This window comes from Triturus cristatus, chromosome 8 (assembly GCF_964204655.1).
Source record: "Triturus cristatus chromosome 8, aTriCri1.1, whole genome shotgun sequence".
In the NCBI taxonomy this organism is placed as follows: domain Eukaryota; kingdom Metazoa; phylum Chordata; class Amphibia; order Caudata; family Salamandridae; genus Triturus; species Triturus cristatus.
This window is the reverse complement of record NC_140591.1, coordinates 1,585,912,173-1,585,926,770: the sequence shown is the minus strand read 5'-3', so window position 1 is coordinate 1,585,926,770 and position 14,598 is coordinate 1,585,912,173. Positions and strand designations below refer to the sequence as shown.

The 14,598-nt window shown below is 46.8% G+C and overlaps 1 protein-coding gene across 2 annotated transcripts in view; it reads right to left on the bottom strand.

The window, feature by feature from the left end:
• The window catches only part of CCKBR (cholecystokinin B receptor), a 342,211-nt gene that overhangs the window by 60,059 nt on the left and 267,554 nt on the right, over positions 1-14,598 (bottom strand). For both annotated transcript variants that reach the window (XM_085623513.1, XM_085623512.1), the window contains exon 3: positions 12,817-13,081. In XM_085623513.1, coding sequence (XP_085479639.1) covers positions 12,817-13,081 — 265 coding nt within the window. The remainder of the gene's footprint in view (positions 1-12,816; positions 13,082-14,598) is intronic.

Sequence of the window (14,598 nt, the reverse complement as noted above, 5' to 3'; positions counted from 1 at the left end):
TAGAATCTACAGTAACAGCCTGTCTAAACCCGCTCCATCTTCAGAATCGCCAGTAACAGCCTGTCAAACCCCCTCTCCATCTTCAGAATCTCCAGTAATAGCCTGTCTAAACCTGCTCCATCTTTAGAATCTGCAGTAACAGCCTGTCTATACCCGCTATGACAGTCTGTCTAAACCCGCTCCATCTTCAGAACCGCCAGTAACAGCCTGTCGAACCTCTGCCCCATCTTCAGAATCTCCAGTAACAGCCTGTCTAAACCCGCTCCATCTTCAGAATCTCCAGTAACAGCCTGTCTAAACCCGCTATGACAGCCTGTCTAAACCCGCTCCACCTTCAGAATCGCCAGTAACAGCCTGTCTAAACCTGCTCCATCTTTTGAATCTCCAGTAACAGCCTGTCGAACCTCCGCCCCATCTTCAGAATCTCCAGTAACAGCCTGTCTAAACCCGCTCCATCTTCAGAATCGCCAGTAACAGCCTGTCTAAACCCGCTATGACAGCCTGTCTAAACCCGCTCCACCTTCAGAATCGCCAGTAACAGCCTGTCTAAACCTGCTCCATCTTTTGAATCTCCAGTAACAGCCTGTCTAAACCCGCTCCATCTTTAGAATCTCCTGTAACAGCCTATCTAAACCCGCACCATCTTTAGAATCTCCAGTAACAGCCTGTCTAAACCTGCACCATCTTTAGAATCTCCAGTAACAGCCTGTCTAAACCCGCTATGACAGCCTGTCTAAACCCGCTCCACCTTCAGAATTGCCAGTAACAGCCTGTCTAAACCTGCTCCATCTTTAGAATCTCCAGTAACAGCCTGTCTAAACCCACTCCATCTTTAGAATCGCCAGTAACAGCCTGTCTAAACCCGCTCCATCTTCAGAATCGCCAGTAACAGCCTGTCTAAACCTGCTCCATCTTTAGAATCTCCAGTAACAGCCTGTCTAAACCCGCTCCATCTTTAGAATCGCCAGTAACAGCCTGTCTAAACCTGCTCCATCTTTAGAATCTCCAGTAACATCCTGTCTAAACCCGCTATGACAGCCTGTCTAAACCCGCTCCATCTTCAGAATCGCCAGTAACAGCCTGTCTAAACCCGCTCCATCTTCAGAATCTCCAGTAACAGCCTGTCTAAACCCGCTATGACAGCCTGTCTAAACCCGCTCCACCTTCAGAATCGCCAGTAACAGCCTGTCTAAACCTGCTCCATCTTTTGAATCTCCAGTAACAGCCTGTCTAAACCCGCTCCATCTTTAGAATCTCCTGTAACAGCCTATCTAAACCCGCACCATCTTTAGAATCTCCAGTAACAGCCTGTCTAAACCTGCACCATCTTTAGAATCTCCAGTAACAGCCTGTCTAAACCCGCTATGACAGCCTGTCTAAACCCGCTCCACCTTCAGAATTGCCAGTAACAGCCTGTCTAAACCTGCTCCATCTTTAGAATCTCCAGTAACAGCCTGTCTAAACCCGCTCCATCTTTAGAATCGCCAGTAACAGCCTGTCTAAACCCGCTCCATCTTCAGAATCGCCAGTAACAGCCTGTCTAAACCCGCTCCAACTTCAGAATCGCCAGTAACAGCCTGTCTAAACCTGCTCCATCTTTAGAATCCCCAGTAGCAGCCTGTCTAAACCCGCTATGACAGCCTGTCTAAACCCGCTCCATCTTCAGAATCGCCAGTAACAGCCTGTCTAAACCGGCTCCATCTTTAGAATCTCCAGTAACAGCCTGTCTAAACCCACTCCATCTTTAGAATCGCCAGTAACAGCCTGTCTAAACCCGCTCCATCTTCAGAATCGCCAGTAACAGCCTGTCTAAACCTGCTCCATCTTTAGAATCTCCAGTAACAGCCTGTCTAAACCCGCTCCATCTTTAGAATCGCCAGTAACAGCCTGTCTAAACCCGCTCCATCTTCAGAATCGCCAGTAACAGGCTGTCTAAACCCGCTATGACAGCCTGTCTAAACCCGCTCCACCTTCAGAATCGCCAGTAACAGCCTGCCTAAACCTGCTCCATCTTTAGAATCTCAAGTAACAGCCTGTCTAAACCCGCTCCATCTTTAGAATCACCAGTAACAGCCTGTCGAAACCCGCTCCATCTTCAGAATCTCCAGTAACAGCCTGTCTAAACCCGCTATGACAGCCTGTCTAAACCCGCTCCATCTTCAGAATCGCCAGTAACAGCCTGTCTAAACCTGCTCCATCTTTAGAATCTCCAGTAATAGCCTGTCTAAACCCGCTCTAACAGCCTGTCTAAACCCGCTCCATCCTTGGAGAGTTTGGAACTCAGTTGACTGATGTTACTGTACGTTGAGTTATGTGACTGTATCACCTGATCTCAGCTCTTTGAATCAGGAAAAATCAATCAAGAAATGCCCCTTTAAACAGTGATGATGGCATCTTTAGAATGTAGGTTTCCATTTTGATTGTTTTAGTAGCTTGCTGTTTGTTGCTGTCATCTTTATATTTTAATTAGCATGCTGCTGCCTCGAATTTTGGATAAAGATCGTTTAAAAATACAAACAATAGCTTGTCATGTTTTTCAAAGGGTACTTGGTTTAATTTGAGTGATGGTTAAATGCACGTTGAAGTCACTTTCACTTCCTCCATGACTTTGATCTAGTGAAACTGAAACTAAAGTTCTACCTCATATAAAAGTTTCACAGAAGGTAAAATACTTGTGAAATTAAGGCATCCTTTGCTGTACTCACTCATATACTTATTTCCATTATTTATTCGCTCGCCCATTCTCTACTCATCTCGCACTTACCTTTTTACGTTTAGCTCATTAGTATATACCCTTACACTCACCATTTATTAACTCATCACATAGTTTGTTACCTGTACCATAGTTTGTTACCTGTACCTGCCATGCAGGTGTTCTTCACTCATTCATTAGGTCACTCATTTGCTCGCACACTCATTACTTACTATGACATCACTGAGAGCATGTATTGGAGCTCTAAGGTCATAGCTGCTCCTGCTAGTTGTTCAATGTGCCCCTTGAAGCAACTACTCTAACTTGCTCCACTGTGCAAATAACCTTCATCCACATATAACATATATAATCTCCCTGAAGGGAATATTCCCCCAATAACTAAATGTAACAATTGTCTCAATCACACGCCACCCACTCAAAACTCCCTCCCACATTCACTCTCTTGAAGTAGATGTGTGCTCAAAAGCTGTGTACCTTGGCAAAGGTACCAAAAGGTCTTCATTGCAATTCTAAGACTAGACTCTCCCTTACCTCCTGTGTGACCTTGGATAGTACGTTTTACTTGGCCAACTCTTGCACACTTACATCACAAAGGCCTTTATTTAAGGCGTGTGAATGTGTACTCCTGAAGTACTACTTGACGTACTCATAAATATCTTTTTGAATCTGCTTCGTGGACTTCAGTGTACTAAAATTCTGGTACCCATTGATCACTGGTATGTCAGTGCGGGTGGAAACTCAAAAGGCTTGATTCACAAACGGCCTCCGCTCTTGTGGCTGAGGGCCCACATTCGTGGGGTAGGCCCTCTAGTCGTGGCTGAGGTCCCGTAGTCATGATGGAGGCCCGGCAGTCAATGGGGAGGCCCGGCAGTCATGGGGAGGCCCCACAGTCATGGGGGAGGCCCCACAGTCATGGGGGAGGCCCCACAGTCATGGGAGAGGCCCCACAGTCATGGGGGAGGCCCCACAGTCATGGGGGAGGCCCCACAGTCATGGGAGAGGCCCCAAAGTCATGGGGGAGGCCCCGCAGTCATGGGGGAGGCCCCGCAGTCATGGGGGAGACCCCGCAGTCATGGGGGAGGCCCCGCAGTCATGGGAGAGGCCCTGCAGTCATGGTAGAGGCCCTGCAGTCATGTGGGAGGCCCAGCAGTCATGTGGGAGGCCCCGCAGTCATGGGGGAGGCCCCACAGTCATGGGGGAGGGCCTTCAGTTGTTGGAGAGGTCCCACAGTCGTGAGTAGGCCCCGCACTTGGTAGGGCATCTTTGCCATGAGAATCCTCATTGTGGAGATTGAGCCCCGAGTGCAGAAACACCCCCACTACTGAAGGGCCTTCCCCACGACTGCGGGGCCTCGGCTAAGACTGCGAGGCCTCCCCCATGACTGCAGGGCCTCAGCTACGATTGCGAGGCCTCCTCCATGACTGCGGGGCCTCGGCTACGACTGCAAGGCCTCCCCAGGGCCGGACTGGCCATAGCGGGCACCGGGCAATCCCCTGGTGTGCTGCACGGGTAGGGGCCGGTTTAGGGCCCCTGGGGGCCGTTTTTGTTACAGGGACGTTTTTGCAGCATAGCTGCAAAATCGGCTCTGTAACAAAATCGGCCCAAAACCGGCCCTGACAAAATGCTCGGCACCCTTCCTCCACCCCTCCCGCCCCACCCCAGGGGGCCGGCCGATCACTTTGTCAGGGCCGGTTGTGGTTCCCAGTCCGGCCCTGGGCCTCCCCATTGACTGTGGGGCCTCGGCTATGACTGCAAGGCCTCCCCCACGACTGCGGGGCCTCAGCTATGACTGCGAGGCCTCCCCCACGACTGCGGGGCCTCGGCTTCGACTGCGAGGCCTCCCCCACGACTGCGGGGCCTCGGCTCCGACTGCGAGGCCTCGCCCATGACTGCGGGGCCTCGGCTACGAGTATGGAGGCTCTTTGTGAACCAGGCCCTCGGTTAACAAAGTGACTCAAGCGTGCATAGGGGCTCGAGGAAACATCTCTTGAGGCACTGAGATCATTCAGGTCTCAGTTTAGACTTAGGCGTAGTAAACGCATATACTGCTGATAGTCACAGCGGTGGCACTGGTGACATCACAGTGGTAACACATCAGTCGAGGGAGGATGCAAGTGACCATACAGGGGCAGCATGGGAGTCCACAAGGTGTGCCTAAATGATGCCACTGCCCACAGGGTGCACCCCCTTCCTCACCCCGCTGGGCCCAGGTTTGATGAGAGGGAACAGAATCCTTGTCAGTGCCCTTCCCTCCCAAAAATACACAGAATGTACCTGGCCTCCTCTCACTCTCTTCCACCACTTTTGTTCTTGATATCCAGACATCGAAATAAATAACAGGTTAACAAAAAAGGAAGGGTGTGGGGGCAGGGGGCTATCGGGCCTCTGGAAACAGGTATAGCGCTCTATTCCCCTGGCGCTAAGTTTCCTCAAATACTAGAAGACAAGGTTTCGAGGTCTATTTTAATGTGTCTCAAAGCCGAAATCCCTGGAGCATCCAACAATTCTAGTGATAAGTATTTTTAATGAGCTTATTGTTTTATTAAAGCTTCCTCTTCAGTGCACAAGTGGCCATTGTGCCTGGGAGAGGAAGATGTAAGAGCACAATGAACACATTAGAAGAGTTATCACTACTCTGAGTTGATGCTGAAGAAACTGCGGCATTGAAAATAGACCTCGAAAAAAGTGCCTTTTAGTGTTAAATGAAACCTGTTTTTTCTCCACACTTCCACATCATCCAGGAAAAACAACCACCCACTGCATCCCCATGTTAAAAAAAACCTTGGGGCATATTTACAAGCCCGTAGCGCCACCGAAGCATCACTTTTATGGACGCTCCGGTGGCACTGTGTAGTGGCCCATATTTACTAGGCCACTCAAAGCCACTTGGCGTGCTTTACACGGCCTTGTAAATATGGCCCCTTTTACTCAGTCCTCTGCGTCACTGGGCATGTCATGGATGCTGCTCTGGGTGCCCCCACACAACGCCCACGGCTTTTGACGCTGCATAGATTTACAGGGATACATGAATCTGGGGCAGCGCCAAAAACTGACGCCTTCCCAGGGGAGGCCTCAAAGTGGCGAAACGAGGGGAAATACTTTTATTTCTCCTCGTTTTTTGCTCTTTCGAAGTGCGCTGCAGAATGCAGCACACATAAAAACAGCAAAAAACGAGAAGCAAAGCACCATTAATGATTATTTTTGTGCATGATGGGCTTCCTTCTTCCTCACAAATACAATCTTTCCTGCAACACAGAAACCCTTGTGCCATGGTGCAAGGGTGCCTGCGTTGGCGCACGGCTGCGGTTTGTGCGCCAGCGCAGGAGAGAGCACAGGGGTGCGCCATATTCTTGTAAATTCGGCGCATCCCTGTGTTTTGGAAATGACGCAGCTCAGTGCTGTAAAATTGTTTGTGGCGAAGCGCTGTGTCATTTCATCGCAAATATGCCCCCTTGTGTCCTTCCAGCATCTTGAATACCTCCCTCCCTGTATTCCTGAGCATCCTCTCCACCACTACACCCACCGAGCTCTGGGCTTGATGTACAAATTTCAGATTACCTACTGCGATTTTCTCCAAATTGCCATCAGGAACTTGCTATTCCTAATGTATGAAACTCACTGAGTTTCATTTTGCGATTCCTAGTGGGTTGAAAATCGACTACCTCATGAATATTAATGAGGTAGGTTGCAGTTTGCAACCCTCTAGGACTCGCTGCCATCACTGCATCACTGGGACGGTGGCCTCCTGGGGTCAGCTGACCACCATGTCTGCGATTGCTTTTTAATAACGCAATATATTTTTTTTCCAAATGTAGCCCGTTTTCCTTAAAAGAAAATGGGATGCGTTCAAAAAGAAAAATCATGAAACGTTTAAGTCTTATTTTTTAAGAGCAGACATTGGTCTGTGGGACCACTGCCTGCTCTTAAAAAAACTTTTATCAACATTCACAAAGGGGAGAGGGTCCCATTGGGATCCCTTCACATTTGTGAATGGTTACCACCTCCTCTGAGGCGTTGGTAGAAAATCAATGTTTCGTGACTGTAACAAAGCATTCGTACGTACCACTGTGAATCGGTATTAGGAAGGGACACCTTAAACACGCCTCTTCCAAATACTGATTCACAATACAAATCGCGAGTGGATAACAAGTTACTGAATCACAATTTGGCTTTTGTACATTTTTTTTTTTTTTTGCAGTCGGAAATGGACCAGTTCTCCGAATCGGGCCATTTAGGACCTCAGAAAAGGTATTGTACATATGGCCCGTTAGCCTCTCATTCGAGGAGCAGAGCGCCGGTGTTACACTGACCGCAGCTCTAACAGCAGCTCCTCCATGAGACCTGTAATCTCTGTCAGTGTGCATTGGCACAGACCTGTGTCCACAGAAGAATATGCTGATATTCCCGCCTCTCTCAGGTCTACGCAGGCATGAAAGAGGCAGGGGCGATGGCCATTCCACCACCTTCCTGCGTCTCCAGAGACAGATGCACGACGCAGAACGATGTCCCCCCTGCAGAATGTGGTGAGGGACCCCTGATATCTCACAGATATTTATAGACCTGGGGCTGGATGGGGCGTGATAAGTGAAATCCCCCTGTGCCGCAGGGGACCTGCCTTATGCCTCTGGCTGGAGACCGAGAGGAGGCAGCAGGTCAGTGCCCTTCAGGGCTCGGAGTTTACTGCTCTGATATCGGAGTAACGAATAACAGGATTTTGATATTGGTTTATGATGGAAGCCATCCATTACAGCTCTGACATCATGCCACTTGACAGCTGTGGAAATACCAACTCACCCATCTTCTACTTCCTCTGAGTCTCCGTTGACCCGAGGGCAACGTAGCAATGGCGAGCGCTGCGTTTTCTCCTCCCGCTCCTTCGAGCCCTCCTCAGGTCGGTGGAGACCCCAAGGATGCAGCAGATCTTTTGCAGCTGAGCCTGCTGCTTGCTCTGTAGTCTTAAAGAGCAGGGTCGTGGCACTCAGGAGAGGAAGGTGAGGGCAGAAGAAGGCTGGGATAATGGTAGGTGCATATAATATAAGGGGCCTGATTTAGATGTCATTGGACCATGACTACATCACAACAGTGACAGATATTCCATCCGCTGAAATATAAATCCCATTGGATAATTTGATTTAGATTTTGGCCAATGGGATATCCGTCACCGTTGTGATGGAGTAACCCGTAGGCCAAGATCTAAATCAGTCCCTATATGTATGTGGGAATGGAAGGCATGGGGGCAACAGAGGGTGGCATACACCAAGCATTTTTTATCTGTGGGGAATGGAGTGTGAGACGTAATGCCAAAGAGATGTGGGGGGCAGTAGCAGAAGACCAGGTCACTCTCCCTCTGTGAAACTGCTCCACTGCATCACATTATAAGAGTATGGAATGGGAGAATGGGGGGGCAGAAAATGAGATATTGCACCCAACGCATACATCATCACACAGGTATTGCAAATCACAGAGGATATCTGTGACAATATAGAGTCAAGAGGGTGTAGTCTGAGTGCCTTTATTAGGTCACACAATTGTTAGGTGACATGCAATATCCTTTCAGTGTACATTTGGGCATTCATTATTCTATGTAGTAAGTGATTATTTCCACCCTGGCACAGAGCCCACAAGTTGTACCAGGTCATGTGTATGTAGTTCATGCCATCCTTTTTTAATTTGTAGTCTGAGATCTGTACTTTTGTTGTTCAGTTTAAGAAAAACCGACCCTAAGATCCATAATGCAAAGAGAATGTAAGACCAAGATGAAATGCTCCCACCTGACTAACTGTGGTCCATCCATGTTTCACATTTTTCACTCCCACTGCTCCATGTTGACCTAGGAACAGTAGCCTCTTTCCTCAGTTCCCACAGATGTGCTTGGATTCCTGTGGGGCTGTCAGGTGGGGAGGTAGCTGTGGTGGTGGGCTGTCTGAGGGTCCTGGACCTCACATGCGCCAGAAGAGCAGATACACCTGCCAGCATCCATACTTTTCTTCCTCATGGTTTGAAGGGGAGGTAGGAGTATGGGCAGTGAAGCAGGTCAGCCATTCGAGTCAAGTGGGCTCATGTCATGAGGCAGGTGGGTCAAGCGGGGTCTGCATTGTGGTGCTTTATGATGAAAGGAGTCTTTCTGGCTCAGGTGAGAGCACACATATGGAGGAGCCCACACTGTGGCACAACAGAGGATATGAGGCAGAGTGCGGAGAATATATCTCTGAAAGGGCTCCCTCCTCCTGTGAGTGAGGTTGTGAAGGGGGAGGAAGACCACCCTCAAACACAGTGGTACAAAGAGTAGGTGATGATGTGATGACACTACCCACTTGGAATAAGTTATCACAAGTGAGGTGTCTTGCAAACGTCGTCTTACAGGCACTCTCTACTCAGGCTGCCAAACGTATCTGCTGCAGGAAAGTAAAGACTAGGTCTATATAAGGAAATAATGGGATCCTACTTATTATTCACAAATAAAGCTGCAGATGTATAGGTGACACCAAAAGGATGTAATCCCCCGCATCATTCCTGGTGACATGATCAACACCTTGTCAGCAGTTTGCTGAATGAGCAGAATGGGCAGTGGTGGGCAATGGTGGTGGTTTGTGACAATCTATGAAGGGGGGGGCAGGAAGAGAAAAGGAATATGTGTAACAATTTAGGAAGCTGTCAAAGGAGATGCACATCGCTGAGTGGTGTCACAACTTACCAATTAAAAGGCAATGCAGTGCAAAAATCCTTAATTTGAAACCAGTGGTGGACCATTATAATTGAGACTCCCAGTTTTGCATGTCTTTACAGATAAATATAGGCAGAGAATACCAATTTTCTTCTGCTGTATTAATTTGTCATTAAGAAAGAAAGCGGAAAACAGGTCTTCTTTTTATTGACCCTCAAGGCTGTCAATAATGACACATGAGCCAATAGCTGTGCGGACAGACAGACACGTGAGCCAATAGCTGTGTGGACTGAAAGACGCTTGAGCGAATAACTGCGAACTGACAAACATGTGAGCCAACAGCTGTGTGGACTGACAGACATGCGAGCCAATAGCTGTGTGGGCTGGGTTACAGTAGGGTTTGCCGTTCCCTAAGGAAGCTTAAACAACTGCAGTTGTGCATGTGATTGCACTGCAATGCTAACGTTTTCATGTGAGTGAACCCAAAGGGCTGGTAGGTAAACATTCTAAAGACATTCTAATAGCATGAAAAGGTTAGTCCTATTGGCCAGTCATTGTTCGAAGACGTCAAGCGGCAGAGTAAACCTGGGCAATGAGATTCTTAGGCATTTGCACAAGTAATTGCTCAATGTGACACAAAAAATGATTCTTTATGTCTTCCTGTGCACTCTATTGGTGAATGACTAGGTTTGTGAGTAGCTCTTTGGGTGTCTGAGAGTGTGTGAGTGGATCTGTGGCTGTATGAGTACATATATCAGTGGCTTTATTACTGAGTTAGTTGTGTAGGAGTGGCTGTAAGGGTGATAGAGTGAATGTGTGTGTAGACCTATGAATCAGTGAGTGGGTGTGTAAGTACTGGTATGGGTGTGTCAATGGTTTTGAGAATGACAGTGTGGAAGTTGGAGTGGGTGTATGAAATTTTACATGGGGGTGTGAGTGGATGCGTCAGAGATTCTGTGGATGATGTCATCAGTGATGTCATTTGAGATGTCATTAGTGATGTCACTGACCATGTCATGAGTGATGTAATATGTGAGGTCATAAGCAGTGCATTGTGGGGGCATGAGATTTGCTGAATTCCTCTGGTTTTGTACAAGTGAATTGTCAGCCTAACTATAACGTCTCTGTAACCTCTGTTTTTTTCAGTGAATCTTTAGGGTTTTTTAAATGCTATTCCTCGGGATTGTGCACTGTGGTGGTAATGACCTAGGCACATTGACTGAGGTAGGGATGGAAATCCTAATGAAAGAAACCTTTGACGAACTGATGTTGCTTTTCCCTCACACTGTCTTGGTTTACTTTAATATATGCCAAAGACAGAAATGGAAGTGGTCAAATCAATTCTGTCCACAGATTGACAAAGCCTGGAAACATGTTAATAAAACTATTTCTTCATTCCTCAGAGGCCATGGCATGGGCTGTATCTATAACAACAATCTGCGTTTTGACATTTATGTAATTTATAGAGATGATGGAGTGAACTTTACAGATGAAGGCAACGGGATTTCTAAGTAACTTGAAACTCTACATCCAGTCTTATGTATAGTAGCCATATACACACAACCAACACAACGCCTCTTGTCAGAGCCAATCCGAAATGATGTGACTTTTTTAAAGGGTTTTTCTCTGTTTCATTTTTGTTGATCTTTGTAACGATGTCACAATCGCTGAGGTCACGTTGCGAAAACGGAAAACAAAACATTCAATGGCCACCAACACATCCAAAAATAATATGTTAAAAATTCCTTTCTGAACATTGCACTATACATATTGCTATATACATTCTTCTTTCAAAGCATGTTTAAAGTCATATTTTTGTACTAAGTTTCTTTAAAAAACATCTTTCAGACCTATTTTCCGTTTTTGCGGTTATTTGGGGCATATCGATGACGTTGTTAACCGCAACAATAGCGCCTTTTCCATAAAGTCTAAAACACATATATCCACACATCTTACAGTATTTTACACACTAGGGGTTTCTTACACTATTCTCTAAACTCATGTTTTTCTAGAGAGTTTGAATAAAAACCATCTCTAAAACTTATTTTATATTTTTGTGGTGACTGTGGAGAACACAATGGCATCGGTAATCGCAATTCCCCGGACACGTCATGAAAACTGAAAACAAAAGCAAGAATTCAATAGCCACCATCACATAAAAAAAATAGAACTATATAATTGATTCTAACCATCACGGTAGATAACTCACTAGCTAAATAACTCTATAAAACATTTATCAGAATCTCAATATCTCTATACCAATGCATATTAATGATTCATTGATATATTTTTTATAATTCCACCAATGTTTGCGTCTATGTCGATAGTCACGATGTCCCCGTGTTGGTACACGGGGCTGCTCTGGCAGTGTAGTGTCAACGCAAATATCGTACGCAATTAAAAAAATCTATTTGGGCATATAACTTGTGTCACTGACACCCCTATTTCTCAACCGTGGGGTCAGAGTATCTCCACCCTATCCCCTTATGTAGGCTTTCAAACAAATTATCAGCCCCGGGACCTGTTCCGGATAGATAAAATGGCGGCCGCAACTTTCTGTTTGGGTTGGTCCAGCCAATCGGAGCATCCCCGTTTGCCTGTGCATTCGCGATTCATCGCGAAACCTCAGCGAAATATCTGCAGCTGGAGATATCGTAATTTTAAACTTACATTTCTCAAAAGCAACTGAACGAATTTACACCAAATAAGCAAAAGGCACTTCCCTGAACTGACATCTACCTCCCTGCCAAATATGGTGTAAGTCTGTTCAGCGGTTCGGGCTGTAGGTGTGGCTAAAGGTTCCCATGGAAATTAACATTGCAAAGGCAACCTTATTTTGTGCCCGAATTCTTGGTCCCCGCTGCACGGATCTCCCCCAAATTTCTATGACAACCAGAACCTACCTTGACATTTTGTTTGGAAAATTTAATGAAGATTGGTCAAACGACGTCAAAGTTATAGGCAAGCCAAAAAATTTTTTTCCTATGGAAACTAGGTCCTAACTATAACTACCGACTGGCGACCGCCAGTAGGTAATGTAAATATATATATATATATAAAACCTTGGTCGTATATGTGGATGTGGACCTAGGTATGGATAATTTCGTTGAAACTTACTATTTAATATTGTTCTAACAATATTCTTTCCCATCGAGATCTGTGACTCGATGGGCAGTTTCACAAATGTAAACTTAGACGTTTGGTCTAAACTTAGACCAAACGTCTAAGTTTACGACTTTGGGAATTCACAAAGAGCATTTACCACTACTATCTTTATGTCCTCACTTTGGGATTTAGAAATTTGTATTAATTCACTATTTTGTCATTTTGATATGTTAACAATGGCTGGTCAATGTGTTGTGCACAGAAAGAAAAGTAAAAAGTAAAGCAGAAGGTAGAGGAGAGAAATCGGCATGCACATCTCCATTGCGTGCCTCACCAGGCTTGGTGCACTGTACTGTTTGGCCAGACGATGCGGCACTGAAAGCCAGTGGTCACGCCATCCTTCATCTGGAAAGAGACTAGGGTGTTGTAGATGGGGTAGGGTATCATCATAATGGTGGAGATGATCCAGGTAGCAGCGATGACGCGGTAGGCATGGGAGCGCGTCTGCCAGACACGGGATTTGAGCGGGTTGCAGATGGCGCTGTAGCGTTCAATAGCAATTGCCACCAGGCTGAAGGTGGACACACTGACAGACAGCCCTAGAGAGGAACAAAAACACATGTCAGAATGCACAACAGTGTGGAACCACAAAAATCACATCTAGGGCAATGCACGTATTATCCTTTATGGAGGCATTCATGTATGTGAAGTAGGGCAGAAGCTACTTTAAAATTTCGTGACCACTGTTAAATAAAGAACTTTTGTTGAATTGTTATATTGAATTATATTGGACAGGATAGGCTGGGGAGTTTCTGTGGGTAGTGGTAAGGACTCTTCGATTCCAGCCCAGTGACAGATGCCAGGGGTGAAAAGGAATAAATGAACAAAGATGCATGCAGGAGTTCTGTAGAGGACTTAGACCCAAGAATTAATGCATCACAGCACTCTAAAAAAGTGGGCTACCCTTCAGATAATACTTGTGGTGCAAGAAGCAGTTTGATAGACTTTAGGGTATGGTGGCTGTAGCATTGCACATGCACAAAACTACGTAGTTCCATGTTGAGCATATTTGTTCAATGACACCGTGGACAGTGACTACTGGTGCACCTCAAATCCCGTGTTCGTGTCATTACTTGTCACCCTCTCTGCCGATACCACAGAAGCTCACCCCTTGCATATCCCCCATGTCCCTCTGGGTGGGAAAGTAAAGGGGTTCCCTCTGCACCCTTCTAGGCAAACCAAACAAAAATCAAAAAACCTTTCACTGGCTTAAGAAATTTGCACTGGATACATCTGGTCTTCAGGCTACCTGAAGCACAACTTGGGAAACCAGGGGTTGCTGGGTTTACAGATGAAGAGGGTGCTGTGGTAGTCATCCACTCCAGCTGCAAGGAAGGCCAGCCACACAGGCAGTTTCTGTATCTGCAGCACAAGGTATAGAGCTCAGCCTGTAGTCATGGACCCCGTTCCCTCCTTGGGTGCACCATACATAGAGGGCTCCTGGTTACAGGGTTCACTGCACTGTTCCCTCTTCAATGTGAGCGCCAGTGTGATAGCAAGCACCCAGGGAAGGCAAAGGCCTCCATCAAGTGAGTGAGATGTTTACCTGCAGGAACTCATTCTCCATAGCTTGAGAGTTCTGAATGATTCTAGTGATGTCAGGGGTTCAGTTGACATCAGAGTCAATGAGAGCTGACTGTCCAGGTTCTTCTCCCTGTTGTTGATTTCCTTCTGGATAGTCCTGCCCTGAATCAAGGCCTCTCCTATTAGAGGTAGGCCTGGTGGGCTGGGTACCCTGGCATGAAAGACTGGGTCTCACTCTCTGTGGATGGCAGCTGCACCTACACTGGAACACCCTTCCTTTCCCAATGCATGGGTCTGGGCTCTGGATTCTCCTGCTCTAAATCCCCCGAGACCCAAGAATGGAGATCCATGCCCTAGAGGGTACGGCCCTGCGTAGTGGGCCACGCATAGTCAAGGGGAAATGATGCCTTGTCAGCTCGAGATCATTGGGCAAGGAGTGATGATGCCCTGGGAGTGGGTGACACTGCGGCCACTTGGCTGCTGTGTTGATGCAGTGAGCCAGATGCACAGAGTAAGAAAGGAAGGGTCAGCA